Genomic DNA, 10,825 nt, shown 5'->3' on the forward strand with positions numbered 1-10,825 from the left:
CTGGAGCGACCTCTGCTCCTGCTTGCGTCTCGCTTTTTTGATGACGCACGACGTCGGGACCGAGAGCGGCAGCGCGAGCTAGCTCGCCCCCTGGATTCGGACCTGTCGCTCACCGTCTGCGTCTCTTCCTTGAACATCTGTGCCTTCGCGCGCTCTTGACGTCTAACACGCACCACGTATGGCATCAAGTAGGGTTTCTTGCACGATTTATCCGCTGTCACATGCAAGCCCCCGCACAGCTTGCATTTCGGGTTGCACGCATGTGGGTCACTTGGGTTGCGCACGCCGCTACATTCGAAACACCTCTATTCGAAACACCGGGTGTCGGGAAAACGTCCTTCCGGTGTGCGATCTTTCCGCAAGCATAGCACACGTCCACTTGTTTCCGATATAAGTAGCAGCGCACTAGAGTACGTCCATATCTCACAAAGTTCGGTACACGAAGTCCGTCGAATACAATAATAACAGATCCGGAGTTCTTGATTCTCTTGACGCCGAGCGCCAACGGGTTACGGTCGTTAAAAATGTTCCTTTTGCAAGACTCGGACACGGGCGACTCGAAGGACGCGTTTAATGACGACGCAACCTCGCCGAGAGGCCGTTGCGAAAAGCGATGGTCAAGAAGGCGCGAGGATGAAAGATGAAGAAGATGGTGTGGTGCTCGCGTGCGCCACACTGATGATGAGTTGCTAGGTGGGATTGGCCACTCGACTAGCAGTTACGAGAGAACGATGACTCCTGTGCTCACACTTTCAAGGCTTGCAGGCCCGTCTGGGATGTCCACGTTTTTAATAATCCCCTTGCACGTATCGCTGTGGGCGGTATCGTAAGCGTTGACTTCGAAGACCTTCCCGGCCACCGTTATGAACTTGATGCGAGCGTACTTGTCCGCATTTTCTCTTAGAGGGGTGCTGGCCACCATAATGTTTTGCGTAATGTTTGGGCAGATTACGTCATGCACCGTTTGCTCCGAGCTCAAGCTTGCCCCTTCGGTAATCGCCTTACCCACGGTGGGGCCCACTTTCTCCAAATTCAATCCCCCTCTGGGGCGTATCACAATCTTGATGTGCTCCTGAGGCATGGGAGGCATGCGTGAGGCCTTTACCACCGGATTCACGACGCTGGAAAACGGCCGGCGTGCACTCACCTTCTCTTCGCTAGCGTGACTATCGTGCTGCGGTCGGCTGACTTTTTTTTCTCTTCGGCTGGTGACCTTGTTCCAGCCCGATTCCTTGTCAATATCGTCTTCGGCGATGAAATCGCCTTCCACTTGCATCGAAGCCGCCGCCATGACAGCTGTCGCAGAGTTCGTCGTACCAGCAGCGAGGGCAGCCACCGGCGCGTCGCCGCGCTAGGCCTGCCGAGCGTTAGGCCTAGCGGTCGCCAGCGTGGTGTCGGGGAAAAAGTTCAGTACTTCGGTGAAAAGATCACCCACCGGCGAAAACCTGGTATCCACAGAAGCGCTGCAACTTCCGGCGTTGGTTGAAGCCAAAAACACAGCGATAAAACTAGATTATCCCACCGAAATCTTTCAAACACTTGGGAGCCGACCTTGTCGCGTCTGCACTGGTCGGCGCCCCCTGGCGGTCCCCGAAAAATTTGATATTCGCACACCATTAATAATTTCTGCCATGCCCAGGACTTAGAATGTGTTCTCAGAGGGAAGAAAATGATGCCGCTTTCTGCTGCTTAGAGACTTCACATATTACTGATGTCAGGTGCTGTGCCTGCTAACGCATTTTAAATATATAAATACACGTATCTTGCGTCTTGGCATCCTAATCATACCCTATGAATATTTACGTGCGTATGCATATTTTATAAGTACGTTCGATCTAATTTGTGTTTATTAGTTTAACTCCAAGAAAATGATATCAGGCTAGGCCACAATCACCATGAGGTGTTCATAAAGACTGAAGAATGTAACTGCACTCCAAAATATATTGAAACCCCTAAAAATTACGTTGCCATATTCAGGCACTATAAACTTACGCAGAAAAGCATTTTACATTTTCAGAAGAAAACACTTTTTCTTATTAACATTTAAAGAGGTCCTGAAATACCTTCCGCCGGTGCATGGATGTACATGTAACCAAATGAGACAATGTATTAGCAATCTCCTCCCGAAAAAATTTTGTTAAAGCGATGAGTATTAGCTGAGAAATCGTAAATCAAAAACCGCACATTAGCGTCGCGCCGCGTTTCCTCCTCCTTTCTATCCTTTCGCTGTTGACGGCGCGTAGGCCTTCCCTCCCATGATGCTGCGCGCTTCAGCGGTGACGTACTTCCGCTATGGCGCTCCGCATACTGCCGTCTGCTACGGGCAAGCTTTGTTGACACCATGAATCCCACACTCCGATCAAGGCTGGAAAAAGCGAACGAAAAATCTGGCCGCGTTTGTGCGGCGGCCTGGCCTTGCCCTTTCCCGGTGTGCGTTGCTGCAGGGCAGCACGTGACTTTTATTCGGCGGTAAACTCGCAGCCGCTCGGGGTGGATCGTGCGCTCGGTACCTTTCATGCACTGCGCACTGTTTATCCAAAAAGCGCCGTATCAGATGTGGCCCCGCTGGTGCCGGGTCTTATTTTGCGGTGGTGGTAATTCCTGCCGGCGGCATGTGAAAAAGACATTTTAATCCGATACAGAACCCGGGCACAAAACGCTTCAATCATGTGACCAGTTAGGCTTGGGGCGACGCGTGGTGGAGAGCGGCAACGTTGGCAAAACATGCTCCGGCGCGGCTCTGAGCTTTTTAGTTCTGGTAAGGTGATTCTAGCCACCCTAGTGCTGGAGCGAGCGCCATTTCTTTGACAATCCCAAACACCGGTTGCCTTGGCAACAAGGCACAAACCTCCCCAGAAGTCAGTTACGGCTGCGTGATCTGGGTTCAGCTCGGGGCCCCACCTCGCGACATGTGGGCACTGCAGGCGTACCACTCACTCCTATTGGGAATTGTTAGATGCGTTTGGCATTACAGGAGGCGATGGTGTGTGTGTGTTGTGGACGCCTTTGTTTCGCGATGAAATGCGACGTTGTGCTTCTGCGGGTGGATAGTGCTTCCCATGGTCTGGATGGGCGACGTACGACTCAACCTCGCAGGGGGTATGTGCAGTGTGCGTGGCTAAAAGCCATCTCGGCTTGCGCGCCAGAGTTAAGTGACTTGCTGTTCGTCCCCGCAAACCGCGCGCTAGGTAAGTGCCGAATTTACGTCGGGCAGGAGGAGGAAACCTATCGTCTGTCAATCGCGGTTCAGACTTGCAACGCATGTTGTGACGTTGTGTTCGTTCGAAACGCATCTCTGGATTGTTTTGAAGTGGAATAAAATGTATCCGTCAAACCCGGGCATTCGGCTCAGGGCGTTCTCTGCGATTGCACGAAAGAAGTGCCACGGGGCTTCAACGCTTTTTTTACGGAACGTACTCAGGTAAGAGAATATCCATGTCGTGTTATGGCCGTGTTGCATTCAATACGAACGGTTAAGCGTTTGTTTACACTTATTTCGTTTGTCGTGAAATGTCCAAGCACTCCGACACTCCGCTGGCAGATCAGCCGGCGAGCCGACGCTGAGCAGACGACTCATGTCTTTGCCGGAAGTGCGTGAAAAAGCCGCCCAATAGCAGGATGTCTAGCTCATGACGAACATCTGGGAATCGATGATGTAGACATGTGAAGATGGCGGCGTCCAAAAACACGAAGAAAAGGGTGAGAAAAAAGCGACAAACTTTGCAACAAAAGTGTGAGCTTTCCGCGGCGCGTAAATGAGTAATACTTGGCCCAGATGACCTTGACGACCCAATCTAACGACTGCGCTACTTCATTTAGTGTGCTCAAAACGCCTTTCAGGGCCCCTTTAAAAGAATTTCCTAGAATACAAATTCCCGCTTCTTTCGAACCTATACAATGCACAGTGTTTAATACTTATCAGCATTATCTAGACACCACATCGGAGACGTACACTAGTCAACTAACATCTCCTTAAAAGTGTGTATCGCAAATTATTTGTCCTTATCACACCATTTATGGTTAGTATGTAATGATGATGATATTACCCTGTCGGTAGCTCATCAAATGTCAAAAGCATAAAAAAAGTGTATTCAAGCTTGCGGTTACTATCAACAGATAACGTGAATACCAACACAGAAAAGCATTGTCGAAAAAGCCACAGCTCTGCCAAGTAAATCGCTTGGGGAATAAAAGTTTCATATTTCAAAAGGCGTGTCTGTGCTGGGCGTACCCTCGTACTTGGCATTAAAGCGCACATAACCCTCACAAAAATATGTTTTAGGTGGTGCAATGAAAAGCTTCACACGCCTAAGCTAAATATAATAACAATATTATTATAACACAGCAATACTTCTTCAAATTGCCTATGTGGCATTATTCTGAAGTACAATGTAGAATATAATGTGCACAAACTCTTTTTCCCAGACAATGACGGTAAGAGTATTAAAAATCTATTGGTTTGCACTATCTTGCATTGGCGTTCCAGGATATGCCAGGTCTTCAACACATTTTAATTCTACAATTAATGTACTGTGCGGTCGGTTTTTGTTGTGTTTAAAAGTTAGCATTTCTTCAGTGGACCAGGGAGAATGGAATAAAAACTAGCCTCTTACGGCGTCCAGACCTAGGATACACACCTACAGCCAACAAGAAATATTCCCTGCAATTATGGCAACTGCCTTCCGGCGATATAAGCTCCTTCATCCACAAGCCAATTTGTGCATTTAGATTGCTTTCATAGGTATAGAAATGTTTCAATTGTTTTATACAGTTATTTTTATTTATTCACAATATGTATCTTGTACGCTCTAAATTAACTTGTTAAAACGGTCTCGCTTATTTCTAATATTTTCGAGGGACCCAGAAGTTACAAGTCGGCGGAATGTTACAAAAAGGAGCGTTCGGTTCGAGCATTTGGTAAGGCGGAGGAGGAAGATGCACGGTTTTTAGGTTGAATTTATGATTTGGATTGAACTCGTGCAGACAACAAACTGTGTAATACACGTTACAATGAAGAGGTAAACAATGGGACCTGCACATTAGAGCTTCGCGAATAGAATGCCACTATTTATGCCCTGGAAGAATTGATCTGTCTGCCTACCTTGTTCTGGATCCTCTGGCGAATAACACTGGCGAATTGTTACGAACTTCTAGTGCACGGAATACTGTGCAAAATCAACTCCTAATAGAATAAATCACAGATACAGCATACAAAAACGGAAGGAAAACGTGCTTTTCTTTGAACGCCGGTGCGAGCTTGGCACCGCCAGCTGCGAAAAACAAAACACGTAGCTTAACAAAAACAGGCAGGTTTTGCTGCATAACCCACCCCTTCTAAAGGTCCGTAAACTTAGCATAAATTGAAATGTTACTTCAAAGAATGCAAAATCTCGCGCATGGAGTAGTAACTATGTGCACAACTTCGGTTCACGTACGCCATCGTGATCTGCCTCTGTGACCGTCAATTTAACAACCGCTAGGCAAGCTGACCCACACGTCGTCAAACGGCGTTGCACCCCACGTAACGGCACCCGACCGGCTCAGTGAGTCCGCCCGGTGTAATTTGCTACCACACCGATACAATATATTCTTAGTTGACCCACACGTCCTTCAACTCCGTAGCGACTTAAGTAACGCCGCCCGACCTGCTCATTGAGTCCGCGCGGTTTATTTGGCATCTAGACTGATACAATATATTCTTAGTTCTCATCGGCGTGTCAGCGTCGATGATTCTAGGAGACGGATCCGCAAGCTGTTATTTCGTTTATATACCTGGGTAAACTGATGAAGGAAGTTTCTTGTACCAGCATGAGCAACAGTGCGCTGTACTGTGATCACAAAACTAGAATGTTGATCCTCGAACCACTATTGTGAATGTAAAATGGGGGCTTCAGAATAAAGTAAACCGAGAAATAAATGCTTCCAGGGCCCATTCCGAAGCACTCGATTCGCGATTGCTTTACTGAGGGTGTTGCTTTGCTGCTTCTTGGAAGGCTGTTGTTTTGTTGTTGTTGTGTAGCACATATAAAGCGTGGAAACCCTATTGAAAACTTCATCGTTTTTGGTTACGAGAAATCTCGTAGATGTGCTTTGTGAGCTCTCGGTTTTTCTTGTTGTGGTGCAAAATTTGATCCTAGAAACGTTGTTTACGGGACAAAGTTTTGATTGTTCTTGGTTGCGTGAAATCTCGTAGATGTACTTCGTCGGTTCTCGTTGGGCTTGTTTGGGCCATATTCGTGTACCCGAATGGGTGCCTGCGTGTGGAAACACTGGTTGTTTTGGCAGCAGCCATATATACGTCCTGCTTCTCCTCAGTGAGAATAAAGGGAACGATAACTATCCGGACGCAACACATCAGTCATTCTGGTGCGTTCTTGCAGGTGAAGCTTTGATGGCCGTTTGAGGTAACGCCCAGGTGACTAGCAGCGCGAGGGCAAATGCCAGTGGCGTAATTCATGGCTTGACGCTCCTAACGTCTTTCTGGTGCCTGCACTCCCTCACGAATTTCATCTGATAATGCTGTGAATTGAGGATGCAGCGTTGTTTGGAAGAGTTTCTGGAGGTCTTTGCGGCCTACGGTGCGGAAGATTTCACACAAAGCATCCGTTGGGACACCAGGGACATTGTGAGCGCTTATAGTAAACACGATAACTGGTCGGCCGTGCTGCATCAGGCTAATATTAACACTCTTGGCTTTCAAGGCTGCCTCAAAGCCAAATTACCGATTACTTTCAGGAGGTGATCACCGAGCCAAGCGAATAGATCGTGTTTAACGCTACACATTACCCAACGCGGTGTTTTGTTTTCAATAATCTGACAGCAAGTTCAGCGGAAAAGCCTTTCTTTCTCCCAACAAGGAAGACGGCACCTGTGTTGTTGTGTTTTGTGCGTGTCTTCAGCCATAACTCTGGGCTCCGCTGTCTCGGAATAACAATGAACTATTTAAAAGCTCGTTGCTTAACATTTACTTGCAGGTTAGATACTTTCATATCTCCTTATCTAGGTTAGGTCTTTGAAAAAAAGGCCTACAAAAACATACGCCTTTGTCTCGACAGTTTACAATGCGGAGCGTTGGAAATGTGTCAAACACACTCCCGGGCCGTCTGTAGGTAATTTCAGGAATAATGGTGTTTGGCGTAATTGTTACAGCACGATGGTTGAAATGGTTTCCTTAACTGTGGTGTTGTTTGGGAGAGTCGCTTTGTTGGTTGCTTAAGGCAGCAAACTAAACTTTGGAAGACCTTCAAGACGGACGCTGGCACGACATGAACAACTCTGGAGGCATCCAGAAGGTATATGTACAATGAAGGCTGAGTACCAGCTCCTTTGCGATACTATATGTCTACACGAACCATTCAGGGCTCTAATAGCAAACAAGGTTTATTGAAGAGAAATTGTGCTTCAGAAAAACGCAAAGTAAAGCGGCAGCAAATATTTATATAAAGCAATATGCCCAGTGGATCTTCGGGAAAATAACGGTGTGGTATTTTTTTCTGGGAGTAATTATCTGTACAATCTTTCCGATCTCATTCATAAAATTATCCCAAGGAAACCGCAGATCAAAGAACCTTCTACTCTAGTTGAGAGTGCTCGAAACACTTTCTCTATCTAATAGCAGATTTGCTATGGCACACAAGAGAAATCACGAAACCACCTTCAAAGCAGCCATGAAAGCCTGGTGCATCGAGGCGCAGGAAAAAAAATACAACTGCAATCAAACCAGTCACCATTCTCACCTACAATGAGGCCCTTAGTTGAGTAATAGTTTGCTGAGAGTTGTTAGTCTTTACGACAGGTGTTCTTTTTTATTCGGGACATAGTATCAGCTGAAGCTTTCAGAAACTTGGTTTTCCTTTTACCACCGCACAGCGAGTCATTAAAAAGCTTCACGATTCCTTCCGAATGTTCCTCTTTCACCCAATTGGCAGAAAGAGCTCAAGTCCCACGTGTGCTGTTTTACAGTCTCTTACTGAGCGTAAAATTGAGGACGTGTATACCTTCCCCAGAAACCTTTTTTCCGCAAATTATTCTGGTGCGGCAGAAATTTGCGTGCACCGAAAAGTGCAGAAAATTATACCTTTTACTTTGTGGCGTTCTATATGTGTGCGACGATTGAAACCATCCTATCCGATGGCCGTCTTTCCGGGATAGCAATGGAAAACGGGCCTATTCGAAACAATTCGGACGTCATTTGAACACAACAGATACATCTCGCTGTGCGGACGTACCCCTGCACTTGCCTCGGTCCTGCGTATTCTAGACCTCGAGTAGATATGCCCCCGTCAGACAAAAACGATATTATACCCCATTACCAACACCTTCTTGTACAGTAAGGCAACTCTCCTTCATCCAAGCCGTCATGCCATTCACAGTTACATCGTTATTTTAGCTCTACCAACGAATTGCCCATGTAGTAAAGACTACGGCGAAAGTTTGTCCGGTCAGGTATCATGACGAGGACGAAGATGCGGTCACAGACAGCGTCAAGGTGAATACGCAGACGTTACGGAACCCATACAGGTTCCTTGATCATACAAAGCAGGTAGGGGCCGTAAGTTGCTTCTTATTCTAAAATGTGACTTAATGGACGGGTCTAGCTGTCCGACACATTGCCAACAAGCTACACCTGTTCAATGCTGTGGAGAGAAATTGAGAGAAATAATTGCGATACTTTTTGTTGCAGACATTTCCAGACCTTTGATAAAGCAAGTATAGCAAAAAAACGTGTTTTTTATACTTTGTTGAAGAGTTTTAAATGATATGCCAGGATTTTGACACATATAATCGCTCCTCAATAAAAAGGTAAAACAATTTGTCTAAGAAGGGTCTCTATTTATTGCTGTGATGAATCTCTCTAATAGTTGTGTCTCTCATTAAAACAAACACGATCATTTACCCTTCCACTTCGAAACGAACGCCACTTGTACACAGCGTTTTTAGCTAATAATTTTAAGACAAATTTACTTCAAGGAAACTTTCGTTTTGTGTTCACGAAATGGCACAGTTTTCTGCTCCCTATAAAAAGTTTACAAAGCGAGAGGACACATGTGCATGTCCCCTAGCTTTGTTGTTGCTTGGATAAGAGTTGCAAGATTTAACTTTCATGGGATTCAAAGCATAAAACTTTATCGCCCCTTTGTCGTAGAAAGATAGTTGAAAAAGAAGCTCTCTAGCTTTCTCTGATACTAATACACAGTACAAAAATATACGCAACCTTATATTTATATTTAACCTTATATTATATTTAACCGTATCTTTACTTATATAAATTTAAGCAAATAAGTACAGAGCTAAGCGCGGGTGATTTTATGATTTTGCAACTGTTAGTACATGATTGGGTCTATGCATGTGCTGATTTTGTATCCTCAGTGTCGTCACTTATTTGTACTTTGTGTGACTAAATTGTGAACTTTGTATTCGCATCGAGGGTAATTTAGTGTTTTAAATATTGCTCGGTATCATGTGCCCGTCACCTGTAAAGGTGCCTTTCCTGCTGGGCATTTTATCACTTTGTGTCATCCTTTGGTGCAAAGTTGGCTTCCGTGCTTGGAGTTTAGTATTATATCGTGGTGTGCCGACACATTGTGCAGTTTGCTTTTCTGCAGGGAGTTTTTCGGTGACATTGACATCAGTGCGGTAAAGCGGGCATCTCTAAAGTATGCTGTTAATATGTTCTACCACAAAGCACTCTTCACGAATGCCTACGCAAAAGAAGCTAGCACTTCTTTATTTCTTAAAATTGTCAAAAACTATTACCGAATCTAAATGGCAAGCAGTGCAAAGACTAGCGATAATTGTAGCATCGTCTACTGGCTACATGCACCAATTAAAACCACAGTGTATTAATGGGTATAAGGAAATGAAATTCCTTCCTCTAAGAAGTTTTACGTGGTACAAATACCTAAAATTTTGATGCACGTTGCTTCCGCGTAGAAATCAAATAGGCTGTCTGTTTTTTTCTCGTAAGAAACAGTACATAACTAAACCTGTTTCTCTTTTGTTAATATAACTCTCGTGTAGCTTGTCGTATGGACTGGTGTTTGGTCGGCCGGTCCTGTAATACATTGTGAACCAAAGCAAGCACCCCATATGGGATGATAAATGGCCGGGGCTTCCAACACCTCTCTCAAATAAACCGTAGGAGGAGGCCGAGGTGTCACTGATGCTGCGTATGACACTCTTTAAGGTTACCTCCTGAATCCGGGAAGTGACGGTCCCCTTCCGCTGGAGAAGCTACCCTGTAAACGCGCTACCCGAGGAAATATTGTCAAATCAGGGGGTTTGATAGAATCTCGTTGTGGTCCCGCTACAAAAACGCTGGCCCGCCCAACAGGCCTGTTTCCGATGCTCCAGTTGGCTAACTCCGACCCTCACAGCTGCGGGAGAAGACGTCCACACGCCCTTAGGGTTAGGGGTGGAGACACAAAGGGGTCCCATTGAGTTTGCTAAATGCGTTTCGTACGGGAATGAACAAGCACAACATTACAAAAACCTACTAAGAAACCGGCTGCCAAACTGTACTCGTCTGGGCAAGGCTTTAGCAGAGGCCGCCACCCCTGATCAATCCTCCAATAAGCAACTTCAACGGGTCTTCGTCTTTTAGCCTTCACCTGCTGGGGCCATCAGAACGATGGCCGGATGCTGAGCTGAAGCCCTGGGGGCCAAGCTGATGGTACGAACACTTCCAGCGGGTCATTTATGGTGAACCTGGCTCCCTTCGGTTACATTTCAGGCTGGGCCTCTTGCGAACTTATATTGCTCTAGTCCGTAAGGGCGTGTTTGTGCTTTGTGACAGGTGGGATGCGGATTCTTAGCAGGACGCTGC

General features: G+C 46.1%; 1 protein-coding gene across 1 annotated transcript; it reads right to left on the reverse strand.

Annotated features, from left to right (window-relative positions):
* Positions 1 to 217: 217 nt before the first annotated feature.
* On the reverse strand, positions 218 to 1,291 carry LOC144180214 (uncharacterized). The gene is made up of 2 exons (XM_077708594.1): positions 749 to 1,291; positions 218 to 556 (listed from the first exon to the last, which is right to left on the reverse strand). Exons 1-2 carry the CDS (start codon positions 1,289 to 1,291, stop codon positions 218 to 220), a joined length of 882 nt encoding a protein of 293 aa, XP_077564720.1.
* Positions 1,292 to 10,825: the final 9,534 nt, after the last annotated feature.

Source organism: Haemaphysalis longicornis, unplaced genomic scaffold, assembly GCF_048455015.1.
Source record: "Haemaphysalis longicornis isolate Haplotype H1 unplaced genomic scaffold, Haemaphysalis longicornis Haplotype H1 scaffold_4, whole genome shotgun sequence".
Taxonomy (NCBI): Eukaryota; Metazoa; Arthropoda; class Arachnida; order Ixodida; family Ixodidae; genus Haemaphysalis; species Haemaphysalis longicornis.

Coding starts and splice junctions, on each gene's coding strand:
- LOC144180214 (XM_077708594.1), bottom strand. CDS start 1,291: ATGGCGGCGGCTTCGATGCAAGTGGAAGGCGATTTCATCGCCGAAGAC. Junction 557..748: donor GGCCTGCAAGCCTTGAAAGT/GTGAGCACAGGA, acceptor GCGTCCTTCGAG/TCGCCCGTGTCCGAGTCTTG.